The 23814-nt window shown below is 48.6% G+C and overlaps 2 protein-coding genes across 9 annotated transcripts in view; one reads left to right on the forward strand and one right to left on the reverse strand.

Annotated features, from left to right (window-relative positions):
* RRBP1 (ribosome binding protein 1) overlaps window positions 1–4162 on the reverse strand; it is a 55461-nt gene extending 51299 nt beyond the window's left edge. For 3 of the 6 annotated variants that reach the window (XM_048842487.2, XM_048842485.2, XM_048842483.2), the window contains exon 1: window positions 3939–4160. The gene's annotated coding sequence lies outside the window, so the exon portion shown is untranslated. Of the gene's footprint in view, window positions 1–3226; window positions 3317–3938 lie in introns of those variants that run through there. The other 3 variants (XM_048842484.2, XM_048842486.2, XM_075127259.1) reach the window with 3 other exon arrangements.
* Window positions 2542–23010, forward strand: BANF2 (BANF family member 2). 3 transcript variants are annotated; one of them, XM_075127261.1, is made up of 4 exons: window positions 2542–2843; window positions 16783–17913; window positions 21051–21179; window positions 22799–23010. In XM_075127261.1, exons 3-4 carry the CDS (start codon window positions 21054–21056, stop codon window positions 22943–22945), a joined length of 273 nt encoding a protein of 90 aa, XP_074983362.1. In that variant the 5' UTR covers window positions 2542–2843; window positions 16783–17913; window positions 21051–21053; the 3' UTR covers window positions 22946–23010. The 3 variants fall into 3 exon arrangements, with proteins under 3 accessions (XP_074983362.1, XP_048698446.1, XP_048698447.1); XM_048842489.2 differs by lacking the exon at window positions 16783–17913; XM_048842490.2 differs by lacking the exons at window positions 2542–2843; window positions 16783–17913 and adding an exon at window positions 17934–18726.
* The last annotated feature ends 804 nt before the right edge of the window (window positions 23011–23814 follow it).

A 23814-nucleotide genomic window follows, 5' to 3' on the forward strand; every position in this document is an offset into this window, starting at 1 on the left:
TTCTGGCAACATCATAAGCCAGAAAGGGATGCTGGAGTGGTTTGTTAATGCACAGATGATACCTCTGACAGCCTTACCCCCACTGCATGCGGTTCTGGAAGGAAGATGCTGCCATGGTTTAAGGAGGAGAGAAGTATGCACCTCTCTCGGATCCACTCCATTTTTAAATATTAACATTCCAAAGAGGTATTTGATATTGTTCAGTATTGACAACGAGGTGCAGTGACCTTTCGGGCAAGAGACCCCCACCCCCGTATTACGGTGATCGGTTACTTAAGCTTGCGTAGGCACTTTTCATGAGCCACGGCAAAAGCTAGCCAACTGCAGCTGTGCAGTGGTAGCTTTACACTTTATTTTCCCCTGGTATATTTTTGCAGCTTTTACTAAAAGGAGTCTAGCAGGCCACCGTTAGGGTCTTAAAACGTTGCCTATTTTTAATCACATTTTTAGAGTCCTTGAAATTTTATCCCACGCCCCAGAAAAGGCAGCATTTCAATGTTAGGCCTCAGAAGCAGCCCCTCTCATAAGTAAATTATTTTTGGCAAGGAAACAGTCTGGAATTCAGTTTCCAAAGGGTTATTTTTATAAAAGAGATGACAGTTCCCTTCATTCTCTTCACTGCGTTTGCTTCAGCAAGATGAACTCGTGTTATTTTCTAGATGTCACAATGACAGAAGGTTTTCCTGATCATTCTCTTTAAAAGAGCTATGGTCTTTGTAAAACTAGTATCAATACAAATCATGTTACTCGGTAAGTTTAGACCTAGGATAACTATGGAAGTTGAGGTTTACAAAAAGAATTAGATCTCTAGACTCCTCTCTGCCAATGCAGGATACTTCCCCTACTACACATTTGGCAGTGCTGTGCTTGGTCTACTGCAGTGGTTTTCAACCTTTTTTCATTTGCAGGTCCCTAAAATATTTCGAATGGAGGTGCGGAGCCCTTTGGAAATCTTAGGCATAGTCTGCAGATTCCTAGGGATCCACAGGTTGAAAACCACTGGTCTAGTGTTAAGGATACCAAACAGTGGAACTTTCACATCTTCCCTTGGGAGGAATCCTCCAGTAGCTATTGTTAACAAGTTTGCGATAGTCTACTGAAGTCTTCCAATATACACCCTGGTACTAACTTAAATTATTCATCTCCCTCCTTCATGGCTAGGCCTTTCGAGCATTTGTAGCTTCAGGTGACTACAGAGTACTTCAAGTAAGAAGGTGTCATGAAAGATTTATGCTACATTTGTGTCTCGTCCACCTGTCTTTTATTTATTTTGTTCTAATCCGATGTGATCGGAGATCAGTTCTGGCCACCTTATTCAAGAATGCCATACTCCAGAGGCAGTCACATCAGAGCTGCTTGGTACAAGACTATTATTCTGCTTCTACATTATGTATACCCAGCCCGACGAGACCTCTCACTCATGGGTGCTTTCCTCAACTCTCTCTCCTTCTTAAGGCTATCATTAGAACTTTGTTCCTTCCTGTAGATATCTGGTTCTTCTTCTTCTTCTACACAACCCCAGATACACTGGTTGCATATAATACCTAGCTTTTCTATTGCACTTTTCTCAAAGCACTTTACAAAGGAAGTCAGGATCATTATCCCCATTTTACAAATGGGGAAACTGAGGCAGACAAAGAAAAGGAGGACTTGTGGCACCTTAGAGACTCACAAATTTATTTGAGCAGAAGCTTTCGTGAGCTACAGCTCACTTCATCGGATGCATCTGAGGCAGAAAAGTGACACCGTTTACCCAAGGTCACCCAGCAGGCCAGTAGTAGAGCAGGAACAGAACACAGATCTGAGTCTCAGTCTAGTGCTGGGTCCTCTAGGTCCCAATCATGCAACTGACAACATGCAGTTGGTCATGGTCACGTAGTCAGTTACAGAATCAGAGCCCTATAGAGAGTGAAAGAGCAAGTAATTTCTCTGTTCTTACTGGTTTTCATATTTCTAGTGCCATCTCTCTATTGTTATGATCATTTAATTCTGCACCAGTCAATGGCTCATTTTATGGGTTAACACAGCTGAAAACCTTTGCTCCCTTAAAAAAAAAATCCTGTCATGGTTGTGACCTCTTGTAACTGTATTTAATCAGATTACAGAATTTCACCAGATCACCTCCAACTATGGTCAAAGGAATTTGTTTCAAATATTTGCAGCAGATGGGGTTGTTAAAAGTTTCAGTGGGGAGAGAAGGTTAGCTCTGAGGACAATCTATTTCAGAGACAGCCTCTAAGCTACTACAGCTCCCTGTCCGGGGTAACTAACTCCTTGTTGGGTATGCCAGATAAAGAGAAAACTTTCGCTCCCATCCCTCCAAGATTTCACAAGACCAGCTACAACAGAGGCTACACAGAAGCCCAATGCACATCTGTAGCTAGCCCATTTGTTAAGCAAATATTGCCTTTGATGTGAATCCTTCTCCCTGGGTTGTGAAACCCTTACCCTGGTATCCCCCCTCAAGCTCTCCCCCCCCCCCCGTTAAGGAAATGGCGCAGGGAAATGCAGACATTCCTCAGTTTCCCCGAAGGGGACACTTAGGTCTTTATTTGGTGCAGCCTTGTGATTGCACCAGGGGAGAGCAGCGGCCAGGGCTCGGCCGCTAATCCATCCGGAAGCAGCCGGGGGGAAGGAGCCTGCAGCGGGGTTGCCAGCGGCTGCAGGCGAGGGACAGGCGAGCGGGGACTCCCCGAGCACTTTCAGGGAGCGGGCAGAGCTCACGGCTAGCGGCCCCCCTGCTTTGCAAGCGCTGAAGCGAAGGGACTGGGGACGCGGGATCCGAACAGCAGAGGAGGAAACCGCCGCTGGAGCAGGCTCCGTCCGCGGTGCCCTGGGCAGGGGTAAGCGCCCCCCCTCCCCGACTGAACACGTCGTCGCTCCGCACCGCCTCTGGCAGAGCGCGGTCCCATTCATCCGGAAGGGACCAGCCCCCCCCCCCGCGAGCTCGCTGCAAACCGATCCGCTTATGAAAGCGGAGTGAGCGGCGGCTCGGCAGACAGGGCACGGGTGGCCCCGGGGGAGGCGGAAACTCCGCCTCGAATTGTTCTGCAAACTCCCCCGCCACGTTTTAATCCTCTTCTCTCCCCCCCCCCCCCCCCCGCCGCCTGCCCCGCGGCGCCCCAGGCCAGAGAGAGGCGTGCGCAGGGATTTGGGGCACCAAGCCGCAGCTCGCGACGTCCCTGCAAAGCCTGACAGCCAGAAGCCGCCCCGGTGCCCACCTTACCAGCCCCCTCCTCCAAGAGGATCGCAGTCCAGGGGCCGCCTCGCCGCGGATCTCACGCCAAACCGGCCCCTGGCTCCCTCCACGCAATTATCCAGCCCTGGCTTAAGGCTTCCAGGAGGCATTTAAATCCCCTGGAGTCTTCCAGTCAAGCAACGTCAGCTGTGCGCGCTCCGGCCATGGAACCCGTTCCTGCTCCAGCTGTGAACGTGGCCGGAGGAGCCACACAACTTCACCCGGCGCCTCCAAGGGGAAGCGGAGCACTAGCTACCGGAGGGAGAGGGATGCTGCTGGGTCGGCTCGGCGCGTAGTGTTAGCCGACTGGGGGGGCTCCCCCATTAGATCTAGGGTGGGGGAGAGGTATCGCGACCCTCCCCACCACCACAGGGTTGGATTCTGTCCCGCATCGCCTTAGCCGCGGCTGTGGGGTGTTCCCAGCCCGGCGTTCTTTGGAACGCCGATGAGGAACTCTTTGGAACGCTGGGGGCACCCCATGGAACGCTGACCCGGGTTCCATGGAACGCTGACCCGGGTTCCATGGAACGCTGACCCGGGTTCCATGGAACGCTGACCCGGGTTCCATGGAACGCGGAGCGCCCCCGAGTTCGGAAGGCTGGCCCTGGCAGGCTGAGATCCCGGGCTCAGCTTCCCTGCCAGCAGCTGCAAGCGGGGGAGGAAAGGGGGGAACCGGCTTTGGGGGGTTCGAGTTTCCTACCTGACTGGCGCCTCCGACTTCGCTCTCTCGCCCCGGCAACGAGACGCCCCCCTTCCAAGCTCTGCAGCTGCCAACGCACCGCCCAGGCTGGAGGAGACAGCGCCGCTGGCTGGGCGATGCGCCCGGCTGCCCTTGCCCCGTCCGATGCCCAGAGCCCCCCAACGCCCCTCCGCCGCTCGCCGCCTCTGTGGAGTCGTGGCACTTTTTCCTTCTACGCTGGCACGGCGCCTTTCCCAAGGCTTCCCTCCAGCCCGCCCCCGCCGCTCCGCATGGGCCTGCGGCGGTTGGTGCCAGCCCCGCCAGTCAAGCCTGCGGCGGCCCAGTGAGAGAGGAGACAGCGGGGAGGGAGGGCTCTTGCGAGTGGATGAGCCGGGAGACCAATGGGGGCCGCTGAAGGCGAGTGGAATGATGGGAGTTGTAGTTTGCCAGCTGCAGGCTTTGACCTGGAGAATACGAGCAAGGAAGAGCATTCCCTTTTACACATACTAGTTACACACGCTTTACTAGGGCGTCCTGGAGTCTCCTCTGCTCTGCACCCGGCCTCTCCAGGCTCTGACCTTCTCTGGCAACCGTGTGGGTGGCAGGAGTGAAAACGATTAATTAAATAAAGGATTGTCAGCACTTTGGGACAGAGATTGTCTCTCACTATGCATTTGTACAGCACCTGGCACAACAGGGGCCTCAGTCCTGGCTGGAGTGTCCTAGGCACTACAAATATTATCCGATTATGACTGATGATTGCAAAATCAGTTACTTGTTAGGGCATTTAAGGGCTTTGTCTACTGGGGTTGTTAATAGCTATTCCACTGGAAAGAAAGGAAATGAGTATATAATTCATAATCTGGAATGACTGCAGGAGCCCAAAATTCAGCCATCCTAACTGGGACAAAACTCTCCTTAACTACAAAGTGAGGGGAGGGGGCTGTTACCTCAGGCCTTGATCCTGCAAATATGGAAATACATGCTTTTCTTTACTCCTACAAATAATCCCATTGACATAAATGGACCTAACCCTGGGTTAAATTACTAATAATAATTAATAATTCCTAGCTCTTATTTACTATATTTCATCAGTAGATATCAAAGTGCTTTACAAAGAAGGTCAGTACCATTATCACCATTTTACAGATGAGAAAACTGAGGCACAGTGGAACCATGACTTGCCCAGAGCTGGCAATAGAAGCCAGGTTTCCTTAGTCCTAGTCTAGTGCTCTGTCCAGTAGACCATGCTGCGTCCAAGTGCTTATGCAAGATAGGCACATGCTTAAATGGTGGCAGAACTGGGATCTAAGAAAGGACTGAAGGTTTGGGATCGCAGGTCTTACTTTGTGGCATGTTCAATTTGGTCAAATACTGGAACATTATTTCAGAAGCGCCTTTAGGTCCTGTTTGCGGATCACTTTTGTACTAGCACTGAGCACACCACATGTAATAAAAAGATAGGCCCTGCCTCTAAGTGTTTACAGTCTTGTATATACCAAGACAGCAGATGGATAAAACAAACACATGGAGGGAGAGCAAGGCAAACAGTGAAACATTCCTGATTAGCTTAATAAGTAGACTTATCAGACCTGCCCACAAGTCGTGTCTATTCACAAGGAGACTGCTTCACTAAGGATCAATTTTAAGGGCTTTCTGGGTAGACCCAGCTGTTCTGAAAGATCAGGCCATGGTGTCTCGAGTCAGTCACCCAAAATTATTGGACACTTTAAAATTTGGCATTGGCCTTTCTGCTTTAATTTTCCTATCTATAAAAATGGGGATAATAACTCTTCCCAACTCCCTCCCTCCCAGGAGTTGTCACAATTAATGTTTGCAAAACACAGCGTAACCCATAGCCCTCCAGCCATTGTGTTTTCGAATATAGTGAGACCTTCCAATATTAACCCTGTAAAGCCCTTGAGCCTGCCAGGAACTCTCCATGGGCTTAGGGATCTGGGCGCATGGGCCTGATTTAGCAATGCACTTGAGCATTTGTGTAACTTTAAGCACATGAGTTTTTCTACAGAAGCCAGGGGGACTCCCCACATGTTTAAAGTCATGCATATGATTAAGAACCTTGCTGAATCAGGGCCAAAGGCAGGGGAGGTGCCTAGATACCTTTTGAGGATCTGGGCCTAAGAACCAACCATCACACTAGTGGCTTGTTCGGACAGCTGTCCCTCACAAAACTTTTTGAAATGTAGGCAGCTGTGCAAGAACACCAGCACACATGTAGCTTGGGGCTGCCTCGTAGGGCAGGAAGCTGGTGGTGACATTCAGACCTCTGGCCATCCCCTCCCCTTCTTATATAAAATGAGCCAATTAAGTTTGGAGGTGCCCTATGGAATAACCTCGCTGGCCCTCCATGCGGTCCTCAGCTCAGTCCTATGTGATCTCTTTTGGGGGGTAGGAGAGTGAAAACTTCTTTGGCAGGCACCACCTAAAACTCTAAGGCTGGTGTAGGATTTTTCGGTGTGCGCTTCAATGGGACATAAAAAAGCCATTCGTTATTTTTCAAAGTCTTCCCCGTTCGAGTTACCGTCAAAGCTTTAGCACTAGTTTGGAAGGGGACCTTTCAAGGCTTAAATTAGAGCCTGCACAAACAAGTCTGGAAGCCTAATTCTGAACAAGAAATAAAAGATCCTAAGTCATTATTTAATACATTTAGCATTCTCAGTGCTGGGGAAATGCTGCAGCCCTGCCCCTTGTCACATTCCCTGGGAAGAAAGACTCCTTTACTGCACTTAATTTCAAGTGGAATACGGTGAAAGATAGCACAGCATTAGCTTCTTAGAATTAGGGCCGGGGGCTGATTTAGCACAATGGATAAATCTAGCTTCAGCACTATGCAATCCGAGTTGTGAGGGTTTCTGTGGTGCATCCAAGAGGCGGGATGTATTTACTTTTCATATACATCATCTCTAATTAGTGTAAGCCTATAAACTGGGAGTGGGTGGGGAAACTGTTTTTCTGTCCCAGGAGAATTCTGAGATTTTGAAAAAATTTCCCATCACACAACAGGACGAAAAGTTGAAATCTCAAAAATGTTCACAAAGCCGACAAACCAAACCAAATTTCAGTTCCGGTCTTGTGACGTGTCTGGTTTCGATCATTTTGAAACCTTTCAATACAAATCTGACTCTTTTTTACTTTTTTTTCTTTTTTAAACCAATTTCTTGGCATGAATTCAGTGCACATTCTAAACAAAAAGTTGTTTTGAACAGAAACCCCCGTGACTTTTCAGTTTGACAATTTCGAAGGAGGACGTCTTGGCAATTTGGAAACTTTTTCCAACACTTTTTTGAGTCAGGAAAGGCGTGGAAACGGGCTCTTTGCCACGAACAGTTTCAGTGTTGACGAATCAGATTTTTTCAGGGAAAAAATGTTTTGTTAAAAAATTCCCAACCAGCTCTGCTGTAAGACTGGACTGTCCTCTGCCAGGCGGGAGATGGGAGGGACTACAAATAGACAGGAAACTCAGCGAGTTTCCATTGCATGAATCCATCAGGTGGTGGGAGTTTCCCCCTCCTCTCTCCCACCATAAGGCTGAGCCCTCTCAGATACCCTGGGATCTGCATGTATCCCAAGAGCTCCTTGGAGTCCAACACCCTTTATTCAGAGCCAGGGAAGTTCACACAACTCAGGGGGACAGTGTGGATGGTAATGCTGACCGAAGCAGCGTTATCTGATTTAGGGCGTCTTCATGGGTTTGGTGTCATGTTGCCATGGAAAGTGGCTGCTGGTGCTCCTGCCCCATCCCTCATGCACACGCATGTGTACATCTCAGTTCCTCTAGAGTAGTGTTTCTCAACGACCGGTCCCTGAGATCTCACTGACACACTTTGGGAAGGCAGCAAGCCAGTCCCTGGTATCAAAAAGCTTAAGAAGATCCACAGACATGCTTCTGTTGGCTGAGATGAAGATGGGTGATGCCCAAAAGCCAGAGTTCCCCAGGCATCACACCCCACCAGCATATCCACGATATCTAGAGTCCCTTCCTCGGACAGAAGCAGAGTGGACAAACTGGCCCATAAACTTTAATATCTAGGAGGAACAAAATGTAGCCTTAGTAAGGGTCCATTGAGGTCAATGGGAAGATGTCCATCCATTGATTTCGGTGGGTGCTTAATCAGGAGTGTCAAAGACCGCTTATATCCCCAATGGGGCCTAGTGGCAAAGCCATGGTGGGGAGGAGCTGGCTAGCGGTGACACTGATTAGTTATCTTTCTGGGGCCAAAGGCCCTGTACAATAGGAGAACTGTGCCGGACAAATAACAGGTTCCCTGCCCTAGAGGGCTGGCATTTTAAGAGCATGGGTACAAAACAAACAGAGCAGTACTTTGCAGTAAGGGAAGGGCATGGGGTTACTGTAGCTGAATTGCATCACTGTCACGGCAGCCTGTTCACACTGGGGGCCAAGACAGGGGAAGCGGAGACACCAAGTGGAAAAAATGAATTTGCTGAAGGTTTTGAATCCCCCACCTGGCCCGGGAGATTGCTCTTCTCCTGCAGCTCCACCCCCGCTCTCCCTCTGCTCTCCAGCGGACATGCTCAGCTAGACACAAAACCTCCTGCAATGAGAGAGGTCTCCTGGTCTCAACTCAGCACTGCTCTTCCACTCCCTGAGGGACAGCAGGTGCTGCCCGCAGCTGTGCTGCGTCTGTGGCTTGCATCCCGCCGTGCACATGCGGAAAGTTAGCACCCCTCCTGCAACAGCTGCGTGGATGCGGTGGGATACCTCAGCAAATTCCTTTGCAACAGCCATTCTCCAGTTTGGCCATGCTGTGGGGAGCATGGCATAAAAGGCCCCACCTCCTTTCCTGCCCACAAATCACGGTGCCAATGGCGTTGGGGCCCACTGGTGGTCTACGGGCTTATCGAGGAAGCACTGCCGTTTTTTGATTCCCAGAAGCACTGAAAGTGATGTAAAAGAACCAAGCTCAAGGCAGAAGGCAAAGCATCTACTAGATGAAATTGGCAGACAACGGACAAGCACTCCCCTAGACAATTCTGGTAATGCGACTGACTTGGCGTTAGGTGTGCCCCGTGCTGTACTGTAAGGCTAGAAAAGGCATTTTCCCCCTAAGCAACATTAGGAAACAATCCCAGGCAGTGCCCAAGAGGAACACTAGGCTAGGGGACCCAGCTTACATGCTGGTTTCTGGGCTGAAGCCCTTAGGGGTCCTTCATAACATTCAGTCTCCCAGTGTGGGACAATGAATGATGACAAGCCCCGAAATGATTGTTTTCACCATTGTACCCTCCTTTGCCCCCACAATGTTCCACACTTTCCCACCCCACCCCACCCCAAATATCCCATTTCATCCATTACCCTTTCTCCTTCCATTGTCTGCTAATCCTCTCTAATCCCAGTTTCTGGGGAGGAGGGCATTTCTATCTACACGTGGCCAGAATCTGACTGATTCCTTTCTTTGATCATTTTGATGGATAATATCAATGTTTATTTTTAAGCTTTTCCCCCCAGTTTTTGTCAATTTAAATTTTCACAGTTGCGCAAATTTATGCTGGGTTAGACAATGGGGCCGGGGGGGGGGCGGGTGTCGGGCAATAATTATTTAATGACGATAGACGCTGAGATTCCAAAAGTTAAAACTTTATAACCGTTCAAACACAGACGATTATTTTGGCATGTGATGTTGACAAAGTAAATGTCCTTAAATCAAATTCCAATAAGTTCCCAAGCAACACTTTCCTTCTATAATAATCAAAATGTACAGACAGGTAAAGTTAGAAAATATTGTTTCATTGGCTTGTGCGTGTACTGTGAAACTGCCATTTATCGACATTTACAGATAAAAATCTAATCTTTCCAAATCTATTTATATCCCTTCCAAATCATCATCCTTATTTTTTTCCTATTTCCTGTGATAACTCTGGATATTCTTTGTTACCCATGTCCTATCCCTTTCTGAATCCTGCTAAACTCTTGGACTCCATGATATCTTGGGGCAATGAGTTCCCCAGACTAATTGTGCATTGTGTGAAAAGTATTGCCTTTGATCAGTTTCAAATTTGCATTATTTCCATTTCTTCAAGTGTCCTTTTTCCTCTTGCATTTTGTCCTATTAAATAGCTTACTAGGCTCTTTTATTTAGACATTTCCAACTGCTGTACAGGTTTTCTGGTTGAAATCGCACCTTGCAACTAGGCTACAGCTTTGAAAGGGTCCAACTCTTCTCCCTTCCTTTCCTCCGCCTGCCTTTTCATGAGAAATTCACTCCTACTCTCCTCCCAGATCTAAACCACTTTTTCTCTTCTGGTCCCGAACAGATGCTGTCAATCACATCATATTCTGATGCGGTTTTTATATGTAGACAACTAGAAAGTGGGATGAGACCATCAAAACTATTTCAGTTCTGGCCAGAAATTATTGTCTGAAAACTGGTGGTGCAAAGCTGCAGAATTTGGCCATGAAAAATACACTTTTAAATAATAAATCCAACTTTGCATATGCAGTTTTCATTCTTTGTGTTGGTGCTGGTGATAGTCAGAAACAACTAGGGTCACTCTTATGGTTTTTACATTTCATAGACAGTCCTCAGTAGGGTGACATAGCCCTATTATTTACAATTACTGCACATTCTGATGAGCCTTTGTGCAAATATATAACACTTATGAGTACCAATGAAAAGTGTGATTGATGTTACCTGTAGTAATTATATGCACTATTGCTAACACCGTATATCATTCCTATAAGGACCACACACCCATTTGGACTATTTGTATGCGAGAAGCACCTATAGCGCTCATCTAAGATCAGAACCCCTCCAGACACAGAGGAAGAGAACCCCTGCCCCAGACAGCTCACGATCTAAAGAGATGAGGCACACGAATAGTGAGAGGGAAGCGGCTGGCCCAGTGTCACACCCCAGGTCAGTGGTAGAGCTGGGGACAGAACCTCCGTCCATCTCCTGATTCTCAGGCTATGTCTTCACTTCCCCCATCGCTGGAGATAATCCACCCCAGGAGAGACAGAACTAGGGCAAAGGTAGAATTCATCTGTCGACCGAGCACTGTCTCCACGAGGGGGTTGGGTTGGCTTAACTACATCGCTCGGGGAAGGGGGGGGGGTTTCCACACACACCCCTGAGCTATGAAGCTGGGTCGGCCTAACTGTCTTCTATAGACCTGGCATCAGTCAGATGCCCTCCTAGGTCCTGCCTTCCAAAGACACGGTGCCATCACAAAGTCAGCAAGTCAAAGTCTCCTGCCAGCCCAGCTCCATTCATGGACGGGCACGATTCCCTGAAGCAGCGACAGATTGCAACACGACCAAGGTGATGAGGAGCTCCCAAAGGTGCTGCCAAAGTGGGAGGAACACCCAAATATCTGAGCATCAGGAGCACTGGGCACAGACCATCAAACCAGTGGGATTCTTCTCTGCTTTTCTCTAGGTCACCTCTGGAAGGACTACGAGTCCCTGCTATCCCTAAGTCTTTTCCCATACCGAGGGTAGCCCCTAACCTTTGCCCCAGGAGTGGGTTCCAGTCTAGCACTGCTGAGAGTCACATGACCCCGCATCACTAGTTCCGTATGTGATGCTGCCCCATCCCTTCGTAATCCTCTCTCTCTGACTCTGCCCCAGTGTTCAAAGCCAGTAATGTGCAGTGAGCCACTTGCAGAAGGGAGTTTGTAAGCATGGCACCCTGCTGGAGGGGTCTGGGAACATCTTCCCTTGAGAAACACCCTCCCTCTGGTGCCTTCCAATTGGTAAAGAACATGGTCCCTTCAGAAGTATCTTTATCAGCTAGGGATAAAGCCACCACTAGTGAGGCTGGTTTCAAGGTGTGGAGGGCCAGAGGGGGCACATTTGGGTGTGAGAGTATCTAGGATTTCACTGCCCTACTTCCTACTAAATACATTTATACAAATGTGATTTGCTGTGATTTCCTGAGCCCGACTCCAGCCCCTTTGTGCTGCCATGAAAGGCAGTGGAAGGCAGGCAGATCCAGCCAGCTGAGGATTCCCCTGATGCGTGGGAGTCCCCAGTTGGCATGGCTGCTGTCTTGGCATAGCTGGCTCCTGTGCCACCCCAACTGCAGGACAGGAACGACTAGCAACTACTGAATTAGGGCCTGATCCACAGCCCACTGAAGCCAGTAAGTGCTCCAATAGGCACTCATAGATTCCAAGGCCAGAAGGGATCATCGTCATTATAGTCTGACCTCCTGTATAGCACAGGCCAGAGAATTACCCCAAAATAATTCCTAGAACAGATCGTGTAGAAGACAATCCAATCCTGATTTTAAAATGATCAGTGACGGAGAATCCACCATGACCCTTGGTAAATTGTTCCAATGGTTAATTACCCTGACTGTTAAAACTTCGTGCGTTATTTCCAGTCTGAATTTGTTTAGCCTCAGCTTCCAGCCATTGGATCATGTTAGACCTTTCTCTGCTAGACTGAAGAGCCCATCATCAAATATCTGTTCCCCATGTAGATACTTACACGCTGTGATCAAGTCACCCCTGAACCTTCTCTTTGTTAAGCTAAATCGTGCTCAGGGAGTCTATCACTATAAGGCAGGTTGCCTAATCCTTTAATCATTCTCATGGCTCTTCTCTGAACCCTCTTCAATTTATCAACACCCTCTTGAATTGTGGGCACCAGAACTGGACACAGTACTCCAGCAGCAGTCACATCAGTGCATTGGATCAAGTACTTAGAGACTGACGGGATTGAAAAACTACACTTGTGACTGAATGTTCTGTTCAACCCTCAGGCAGGAACCAGAATGGTCTAAGGACCGTGACACACATCTCCAGTCAGTGCTGTCGCATCTTACTAGTGTCAAGTCTGAGACAGCACTCTCAGCAGACAGTCTTGTAACTGGATTCACTCCCGAAGGCATTTACTGTCTGAGATCAAAGAGAGAAAAAGGAATTTTGATAACAGAAGGAAGAAGAGGAAAAAAGGTAGCTGAAGGCTACATCCACATATATTATATTCCTATCATTTGTTTTATAGGATCAATTAGAGGTGAGACTCCGGTGCGGTTGAACAGCAGTTCAGACACATCGTGAAAGACCGTCCCTGCCCCAGTTAGATTAAAATTCAATATTTTAGTGGAATCAATGACAAAATGTCAGGGAAGCAAAATCATTTTAAAATGTTGTTGAATTTTTGGGCTAAATCCTCAGCTGATGTAACTCTGCAGTGGTGTTGTGCTGATTTACACCAGCTGAGGATCTGGCCAGACATCTTTCCCCTGGTGCACAGAAAACAAGCCCTGCTATTGAAGAGGGGCTGTCAAAGGTCAAAGGGTCTCGTTGATTGCCTGGTACATCTCGCCACAGTGGAGATGAGAATGAGTGACTGTTCTGCGCAAACAGATGTGATGAAAGAAGTGAAAAAATATGCTAATCAGGAGCACTTTCTGCTAATTATGGTAATGCTACTTCTGCAAGGCATCCCAAAATAGTCGCTCTATTCTCAGCCCCTGCGAGAGACTCCAGGGCTTTCATATTTTTCCCCGGATACTGCAGCCAGGGGTGGTGCCAAGACCTTACAGGACTGGGGCCGCTCTCCCCAACCCCCACCAACACACAAAAAGGGCACTGGTCTAAACACACTGATTAAATCAATCAACTAAAAGGCACTCGAAGAGCATCACGTGAACAGGCTGTCATCATAAAGAAAGGAGGAGGAGAGAAAGGCAGGTCTTACATTTAGCGCTTTGGATTGGAATGAAAGTGGGCTGGGTTCAATTTCTGCTTCTTAAGATTCCTGTGTGATTTTGGGGAAGTCACTTAATTTGCATGTACCTCACTTCCCCCCCATGAGACGGGCACAGTACTTCGGTTCAGACTGTAAGCTCTTGGGAGCTGGACCGTCTCTTATTTTGTATGGTGCGTAGTACCCCCTAGGTGCTACAATAATGCAGATATGAATAAAACTCACCACGACACACATCCAGTACAGTGTCAAGTGATTTAGCTGCAGGTCTCCCATTAATGTTAGTGGTTTGTAAATAGTTAAATCCTTCTGCCCTGAATATTTCCCCAGTTTTGCAAAGTAAAAATAATGGGTGAATTTATTAGAGTTGCCACCTTTTTAATTGCTAGTAACTAGATCCCCAAAGCCCTACTCCCCCCCACCCCACTCCGCCTCTTCCTTCTGCTTTGCATCTTCCCTTGAGGCCCCACCCCCTTCTCGGTCTCTTCTCCCAAGCCCCGCCCCCTTCTCCATCTCTTCCCCCCCCAGATAAAAAAAAAACTGGACATCAGAACTTGTTAAATGGTACCTGGACATACAAGCCGAAACCCAGACTGTCTGGGTGAAAACTGGATGCATGGCAACCCTAGAATTTATCTAGCGCTTTTAATCTACAGAAATTGTTCTACAAATTGGTTTCCAAACTGTGGGGCACATTCTAAGCCCAGCTACACCTGTGCAGCCCATTGATATCACAGATGTAAGTGGACCTCTATACATAAGCATCTCTTCACTCAACACTGCAAAGCAACTTCCCCTTAAGTACCGAGCAGCAACACTGTGCACAGTAAAAAGTACAGAGTACCTTGGTCAGTTGACCCCAGGGCTGTATGTAGGGAACATACACTCCCCTAGCTTTCTGCCAGGACACCTCCTGATTTTGCATAACAAAAATGCCCCAGGATCTGTATTAGCAACAAGTTGTCAAGGCCTCTGATTTACACCTCATCTATAAAACAACACTCGCAGCATGGCTGGGCTGGAGCGCTCCACTGAGCCACCCCTCAATCCACTTCTTGCGGAGGCTTGGCAGAAGGTTTCTCATTGTCACATGGCTTTTGATCTCTAGCAGGCCAGAGATAGTCCATACCCCAGTTCCACTACAGAAAGCTCCCACAGTAGGATTATTTTTCCATTGTTATATTAACATTCCCCTGGTTTTGTCTAGCCCCATGTTGCTTCTCATTTCTGTTTCCTTTCTTCTTCAGGGTCTTTATCTCCTGAGGTATTCTAGGCAATCACATCCTGAGCCTCTGGCTGCCCCTTGTCAATTATATTTCCCTGCTCTCAAAGCACAGCACTCTTGCTTGATTGTGCTAATTATCTTTAGCACATTAGTTCCTATTAGCTTGCACGTTCTTTATACAGAAGCCAGACCCCAAATGATCTGCCCTGAAACCATGGCTGCCACTGATTGCAACAGCCACAGAGCTCTTGCAATCAGGGCTGTTCCAAAGCTGGCCTCATGGATACCTGTCAAGTCCTCAGCTGGAGTAAATCAGGGTCACTTCGGTGGAGCGTAAAGGGAGCTTGCTGATTTATACCAGCAGGGAGGATCAAGCCCATTGCCTTGAGGAGACTGCAGTGAAAGCAGTGGGAAGACTCCCACCACTGGATGCTGTCCCTTTAAGAAATGCTTTTACTGGAGGGTCACAAGGTGAGATTGATTTTTCTCCCTTTGTGGTTCACCCCACATAACATCCTCTCAACCTCAGGAATTCCCAGATTTAACTTAATGCCCATGCCCCTGGCCACAAGTTTAACTGAGCCCACCTGCTGCCTCTCCTAGGCCTGCAGGAACTTTTCCCCTGCTTTCTTGGCACATGTGACCTATACATCCCATCAGCCACCCCAGGATGGTAACTTGTACGAACTGAATTTTCATTTGATTTTTTACTTTCTTTATTGGTTTGGACAAATAAATCCTACCAAGTGTTTCTTGTCACTCTCTGTTATCAGGCAAGTCACCCATAACCGTGATAAGATTTTCCCACCAGTGGGCAGTCGCACCAAACGTGGACTGGTGCCCAGAAGGAAATACTTTTTCACACGGTGCACAGCTAGCATGCGGAACTCATTGCCGTAAGATATCATTGAAGCAAAGAGCAGAGTAGGAGGCAGAAAAGGAATTGGAGAGACAGTGTTGACTAGTGGATAGAGCACTAGACTGGGACTCAGAAGAGCTGGGTTCTGTTTCTAGCTCTAACACTGGCCTGCTAGGTGACCTGCTAGGCAAGTCACTTCCCCTCCCTGTGCCTCAGTTTCCCCATCTGTAAAATGGTGATATTGTTACTGAGCTCTTCCGTGAAGCACTTTGAGATCTGTAGATAAAAAGCGCTTGATAAGCTATATTAATTATAATTATATGATTAAAAAGAATATCTAGGGTTATAATAATACAAAACCAAAAAACCTCAAGAGTTTAGGAAGGACTATAAACCCTCATGCTTCAGGGCTTAAACTAACCTCTAACTAGTGGGAGTCAGGGGGAAACTTCCTTTGCGGGCAGATTATCCCATTACTATCCCCTGCAGGATTTCTTGTACCTTCCTTGAAGCAATTTATAGTAGAAGGCCCTCTGGTCTGATACTGGGCAGTGGTTATTAATGATTATTATTATCATTATTCATTTGTATTGTGGTAGCACCTGGGAGCCCCAGTCATGGACCAAGACCCCATGGTGGTAGGCACTGCACAAACACAGAACAAAAAGATGGTCCCTATCCCAAGCAGCTTAAGTATAAAACCTTTTGAGGGAGAGGGGTAAGATTCTCTTTATATGGCTCTATTCCTCCAGTGAAACTCATGTTAAGCTACCCCCAGAGTTATTCCTAGAGTAGATTTAACTGGGACATTTGGATCAGGGTGCACATTACAAACTTTGTTGCTCCAAGCTAGAGAGGTGGAGGGGGTATCTGTGCCCCATCAGTCTTCCTGCTGATGGGGTAAACCGATGGTGAGCTCCCATCAATTGTGACTCTGTGCTGGCCCCAAGGAGTCAGGCCCAGATCCTCCCATTAAAACCAAGGTGTCTAAATCCCTGTGAGGATCTGGGCCTGAGGGGCCACGGTTGTTTAAGGCTGGCTCTGCTGCCAACCTGCAATGTTTGTTCCTGTCCTCGTGTAGCCAAGAAAGCAATGTCAAGCCAAGAGAATTCAGCACTGTGCCTGTGAAAACAGACCTAGCCGACTGGAGAACGGCCCTGATTTGTGAAGTCCTGCAGCTCAGAAGCTTAATCAAACGAGAAGAAGAGAGAAAGGGAAGTGTATTGGAAATAGTTCTCCGTGGTAAAAGCGGTGCTGAAAGTTCACAGCCAGACCCCTGAAAGAGTGGGCACACGTACCAACCCTGGTACATAACCAAGCAACCGTTCGATGCTATGCCGCAGCGACCCGGCGACAGCTGCCTGAAGTGATGGCACAAAAGGAAGGTTTGCTGCATCTGAGGGTGAAATGAAAGGAGTCAGAGCTGGGCGCACCTTGTTAATTAGGAAACGCGGAGGGTAGAAATAAATGCTCTTGCAGGGATGTCAGATCCAATCATTAGAACCAGGGCACCTGAACCAGCGGCATCAGACGCTGTGTGAGAAGGCAATGAAAGGTTAGGTCCCATTAGTGCAAGCAGACCCCTGCACTTCTGTGGACCCCTGTGGGCTAGGCACTGGATCACGGCAGGATCGTGTCCTCAGTGAGTGAGTGACCAGCAATCCTGCTATGCCTCTATCAGTGGTGGCTCTGCCCATAGGGCTCCAGGGACACTGACCTGCTGAGCCCAGCTTTCTTTCCATCTCAGCCCTATGGGCCGCCTGTAGTTGTCCTTTTGAACAGACAAGCGGATCCATCTTGCAGATGAAGGATCCGTACAGGAAGGGGCTGCAACTCCCACTGCTCCCCCAACTGTCGGATACTGCAGCAGGGAGGAAGGGTGGCTATGCTCCCTTGAATGCTGCACTACATAGGGGAACTTCTAGAGTCCCCTTAATTAACGAGCAAGCGAGCAGCAAAAAGTTCGCCCTATAACTTTGATCCAGATGTCATTCAGGAAGACACACCAGGGAATGAACTCCCCCCCCCCCACCTCCAACATACACCAGAGATTATTCCATCAGCACAGCATAGTCATCAACCACACAATTACACCTCTATGCTCAAAGCGGCCCCTGTTGACTGATCAACAGCTGCATTGTAGGCGGCTGTTACTCTGTGTTTCCAACCAAGCCACCCAGCTGGGGAGGGAAGGAAGAAGGACAAGGATAAGGTGAGTAAATAAATAAAGCTTTGTACAATGACGAGGTTAAAACAGGATAAGTTATTTTATAGCCTCAAGTCTCTGGCTGCTAGCTAGGAAAGCTTTGGCAAGCCCCGTTGCTTAGTGCTGATGCATTTCCAGATCTCTCCACTTGATTTATTAGTTTACTTAAAATCATGCACTTCTCAGAGAGGAACATTGAGGCCTGCACTTGTAATGAGCGAGACTCCATGGGGATGCAGGGTTTTTGCTCATGTAGATTTCATTGTGGGATAAGGGCCATGATCCCCACGTCGCGCCCCACATTAGTCACACAGAAAGCAGCATTCCCGTCCAATCTAGCCATTCAGCATTTCTTTTCTAACATTGGAGCATGTCTTACAAGCCTTGTGTTTTGCAATGGCAAAAATCTCTAGGGGCATTCATGGAATAAAGGTTTTAGAATGTGACCTCTTTGGGGCATGGGCTCTTTTGATAGGATTGCATAGCACTGACCATGATTTGGCTGCTATAGAAATACACAAATAAAATAAATAATCATTACTAAAACTTAGCAGAAATTTTAATACAAGCAACTCTTGTAGGATTTGAATGCACTATTTTAGTCAGAGAGGGACAGATACATTACCTAGGAGGCTATATAATCCTATAGGCACAATGCACAAGGAGTTGAGAGGTACAATCTATTGCACTTAACTTCCCTAGTTTGTCCCTTTTGAGCTCCTGTAGCCAGCCACCTCCCCTACCCCGTATAAAAGCAGGAGCCTGGGCTTTTTGCTATTTCCTTGCTTGCTGGCTGTTCCTTCTGCTCTCTGGCTCCTGGTGTGTTTTGCAAGTGGTTTATGTTTTTTGGTTTAAGAAGTGGCAGGTTTATAAGGGCAGTGGAAACTCCTGCTACCAGTTGCAATTAAGTGTGGCATAGGGTGTTGTGATGGAGGATTAGGAGGGATAGATAAACAACTTTTGTATCAGATAACTGGCTCCTTGTGTCTACTCATGCTGGTGGGTGGTGAATCTAGAGTTTATAGGACTATTGGTTTAATTATAACCTTGAATGTCTATGTGGCTCCCATCTTTAGAAAATGCACCATGTCTGTTGTGCTGAAACTGTGCCAGGCGACAATCGTGGGGGAGATCATGTCTTCCTATGGCACAATCTGGTGTGGGGCCGGGGAGAGGAAACCCCGTGAATTCCCTCTTGTAAATCTTCCTCTGACTCTGTGTCTGGAGGGGGCTGCCTTGCTCTGCGTGGAACCAATTGGGGGTCCAGCCCCCAAATCCTGTGGCTCTGGAGATGTCTCTTCTCCTCCAACTCCCTGCCAGTGCAACTGTAGCGTAGCCATGAAGACACACCCCTCCATGAAGTGGGGAAAGGGTTTCAGTGAGTAGAAGGCTAATACAGCTGGGGACTATACTGTCTTTGCAGCAGATTTCCTGCTGGGGGCTGTGAACAGATTGTTCTGGGGTCCCCCTTCCCACACAGGCTGCCTTAAGAGGCAGGAGATGCCACCTCCCATCATCCCCACCTGTCCACAAGTCCCTCCAGATCCTCTCCACCCCATGCCCACTGGAGTCAGTGCTCAGTGACTCTGCAAGTCAGGCCCTGATGCACGAATGAACAGGGGGATGAGCTAAAACCCTCTACTTGTTACTTGAAAATGTCCCCCTTCTGTGGGTAGGGACTTGGTATAACCTGCATTCGCTGTATTTATGAGTTAGGTTTCTATTGCACCGCACCGTGCAATATTTATAACATCAGGAGTGTTCCTAGCTGATGAGCGCTCGCCCTGGAGCGGGCAGCCACTTTCCCTGCCACGCTCCCATCGGCTGCGATCAGGACACTCTCAATGGAGAAACTGCAGGCAGCTAAAACACGGGCCACCCAACGGGCCTCTTCCCGTGGCAAGGGGCAGTGATGTCATAGGGAAAGGGGTTCCAGAAGCCTGCGGCAGTTGAAGTCCGCCAAGGCGTCTCCAGCCCGGGCCATGGTGGGGAGGGAGGTGTCGTCACAAACCTGACCTTTGGGCGTGGTCCTGCGGGGCAGGCCTGGGAAGCACCCACTGCTGCCGCTTCTCCATCAAGGCCGCTAAAGCCCAAGGTCTGTGAGAAGGTAGAGAAGTGGCCCCAGTCTGTTTGGCTTGCTCTCGCCACCCTCCCCTTTCTGCTGCTGGCTTCTCTCCACCAGCCCAGCCGGGCAGGGGAAGGGGACCGACGGGCAGGGACACTGGTGCTGTGCTGGAATTGGCAGGCAGCAACTAGCTAGCCAGCTGAGCCACGGGTGCCGCCCTGTGGTTCGGGGCGAGCCAGGACTCTGCTGCTCTTCTCTGTGGGGGCCTGCAGCTCATTAGACACTGAGCTCGCCTGCACATGGGGGAAATCCATACCGGTTTATCAGCAGCGGTGCAGCTCCCCTGATGCTACCAGCCTCTGAGCAGCTTGTCACAAGCAGGCGGTATAATTGCCTACGCCCGGTCTACGCTGTTGGTGGCAACAATGCAACTGCCCCGTGGCTGGAAACCGTGTGCTCGTTTCCCCCATGTAGCTACATAAGGATGCGTCTTGATTGAAGCAAAAAGTCTCAAAGTGGCCCCTGACTTTGGATGCCTTGATGTTCCGGTGGCCGCCTGATATTTCAGACGTGCTGCTGAGTCAGAATAGTCAGCAGTAGGTGATTACAGGTTAGATATCACCCTAGGTGTAAACTAGTTGTTTTTTTTTTAATGGGATAGAAAATGAAGTTTATACCAGACAAAAATTGCTCAGGCAACAGGGAGCAAGGGCCTTATGTGGGAGCTGTGTGAGGCATTCCTTGTGCACCACTGAAGAACCAAATGAGGGACATGCAAACTATTCATGCAGGAATCTTGAAACGACCCACCTTTAGTATCCAACTCTCTAACCTCAGGTTCCCGATTATTTACTTCTGATGTTAATAAACTTCAGCAATCAAAGCAGGGAGGTAGGGGGAAGTCGGATTTGTATGGAACGGGGATAACTTTGGGATTAAAACAAGGGAGGGATGCTTAGGGGAATGCTTGCTCTGTGGGAGGGCTGGTCTTCCAGGATGACTCCAATAGGTGTGATATCAGCATTGGCCTTTAATTGTTCTTTGCCTCCTCCCCACCCTCACACCGCTGCTGTGACAGATCATGGCGACCGGAACCCAGAAGTTCAAAGCGTTTGTGTCTGAGCCGATGGGCGATAAGGACGTTACAGCAGTGGATGGCATTAATGACGAGCTTGGACTAAAATTAGCTACAAAGGGTTTTGACAAGGTAACCATCTTTTCCTCCCACTCCTTCCCAAGCTCTGTTCTATTTATGGAGCAGGTACTGTGAGAGGACTTGATTTTAAGAAGACTGTGTTCTTGTGATAGTTTCTCCTGCTATTATGGTCTTAAAGGCACTTCATTACCATAGCTTGATCCAAACTCTGGAGGGTAGTTATGCTGAATTATTCAAAGGCGCAAGACTGAATGTTATTCAAAGGGGCAAGGTCAAATTTCTTCCATCTTAAAGTGAATGCATCGTGACAGTTCCTTACAGTCCAACCAGAAATATTCAAACTATGCCTTTGGTTTTTTGAAATGCATTCCCCCCCACCCCACCCCCGTTGCAGAATTTGTTTGTAAGAAAGCCACAAGGACTTCCCATGGGAGGGTGGGAGTATGGAATTAAAAATATATATGTCATGCGTTCGTTATGGTAAGTCTGGCAGCAGCTAAGCTCAAGAAGGTCGAGCTATTTCATTTCTAGTGAGGGCTTGGAAAATTCCGTCACTGGAGAAACGAATACCTCTGCTTTTTTACTACCTTCCTTGAATGCCGGTTAGCCGTCTCCCCCTAGGGGGAAAAAAATTTACACTTCTAGTCCAGTTAACCTTTTGTGCATGCTGGTTGAAAGAAAGTGAACAGAAGGGGTGTGGGAAGATCTCTGTGTAGATTTCAAGAAAAGCAAACCCTGCTCCACCTGCCCGTGTTGGGGATCAGTTTTGTGTAACGACTGGATCCCGTCTGCACCCGTAGCATTGCTGCAAAGTCAAGTAGTTCGTGCAGAACAGCCCGCTATGGTCACTGCGTGCGTGGCCTTCTCTCCTCCTAGTGCACGTGCATTGCCTTGGTTGCCATGGGATGCACGGGAAGCAAGTCACACAGCAACAGATAGCTGATGCCACCTTATTTTGTTAAACTGTAGTAACCAGGTGACTCTTGAGTTGTGCTGTTGATGGAAGGTAATGGACACCTCCTACTGCCTGGTCCATTTCCTGCTGCGGTACTAATGGGACAACTGCAGAATCTGTGAGCTAACTCCTTTAGCAGACAGTGACTGTCAAGGCAGGTCAATGTTTAGGCCCCACAACCCTGAGCCTGTCCTTGTCTCTTACCCATTTTGATTGCAACTTGAAATGTTAGCAATTGTAAGAGCGGATTGAAGTGGGGACCACTTCCTGGCTGATTCACGCCCAGCACAAAGTTAGGACAGACCCTGTTCCAGTGGTTATGGGGTGGAGTTAACCAGCAACAGCCTCGCGTCATGAAAACAGCCCCTTTCGAGGGAGCTGGACAGACAAGGCCCAAGGTTGCACTACACGCAACAGATAGGCTCCTCTTTTAATGATGCTAGGAGCCTGTCCCACACTTGTGTCGGAGTAAACCTGGCCCCCCTCTCGTTCTGGAGAGCTAAGCACCAGGCTAAAAATGGGCAAGTTCCTTATCCTGGCAGAACACCCCTAATGAAGTCACCACAGGAAGAGAAGCAGTTACTTGTCTGGCAAAGCTTAGACCATAAAGTGGCCCAGAGTTTCAAATTAACCAGCTACTCCAGGATATGGAGTCAAATGGGAGGATGGGGGGAAACTCGTTAGCTGTACTAACTCATTCTGTTCCTCCTCCTAGGCATACATCCTTCTGGGCCAATTCCTCCTCTTAAAAAAGGACCATGCGGTTTTCCAAAGGTGGCTGAAAGGGGCATATGGAGCCAGTCCGAGCCAGGCTCAGCGGTGCGCCTCCTGTCTGACAGACTGGTGCTACGCTTTCCTCTAGGGAGCTGGCTGCATAGCCCTCGTGGTGTGTTCTGTGGACTGCAATAAAGTCTTTCCTGCCTTGAACTGTCCAGCCTCAATGTCTTCTTATTAGATGAACAGAGTCTCTATTGCCCCCCAAACAAACTGTTGTATGTTCTTGTGCAGGGTGATTAAGTGGGTCAAATTCTGTCCTTCGTTATCCCTGTGCTACCCCTCTGGAGTCACTGAGGGTCTAGCCCAACAGCCCCCTGCCCATGGAGAAACCTGGAACTTCTCCCTCTTAGCCCAGCTGGTCTCTCGGACCCAGGTTCAGCAAGACAGAGAAGCACGTGCTCCAACGCTAACCCCAGGAGTGGCCCAGCAGACGTCAATGGGTTACCCGTAGACTTGAAGGTTAGCCAGGGGTTTAAGTGCCTTGCCAAATTAGAACCTGAGAGGGGAAAGCTGGTCTTGCGGTTAAGGCACCAGGCACCCAGGAGATCTGGGTTCTATTTCCAGCTTCCCCTGTGTGACCTTGGGCCACTCACTCAGGCCAACACTTTCAAAATCAGCCATTGACTCTACATGACACGAAGCATGATTCTTCCCCCCCACCCCCCGAACAATGCTGAGAATTTGCTGTTCCCACTGGCTTCTATGGGAGCAGCAGCTGCTCAGCAAATAAGGCCCAGGATGTCTGTGAGCGCTCTAGAGATGGGGCCCTAACTTCCTCCTGTTTTGTAAAAGCAGGTTAGCCAACTCCCGACCTCTGAGGGCGGCTGTGTTCATACTGATATTTGCAAAGCGATGTGTGATCTTCACATAAATACAGTGGAAGTATGCACGGAGCACCCTGGCCCTGATTCTGCGACCGTGCTGCTGCTGGCGTGGCATAAAGAAGGTGGAAAG

The sequence above is a fragment of the Caretta caretta genome, chromosome 3 (genome assembly GCF_965140235.1).
Source record: "Caretta caretta isolate rCarCar2 chromosome 3, rCarCar1.hap1, whole genome shotgun sequence".
In the NCBI taxonomy this organism is placed as follows: domain Eukaryota; kingdom Metazoa; phylum Chordata; order Testudines; family Cheloniidae; genus Caretta; species Caretta caretta.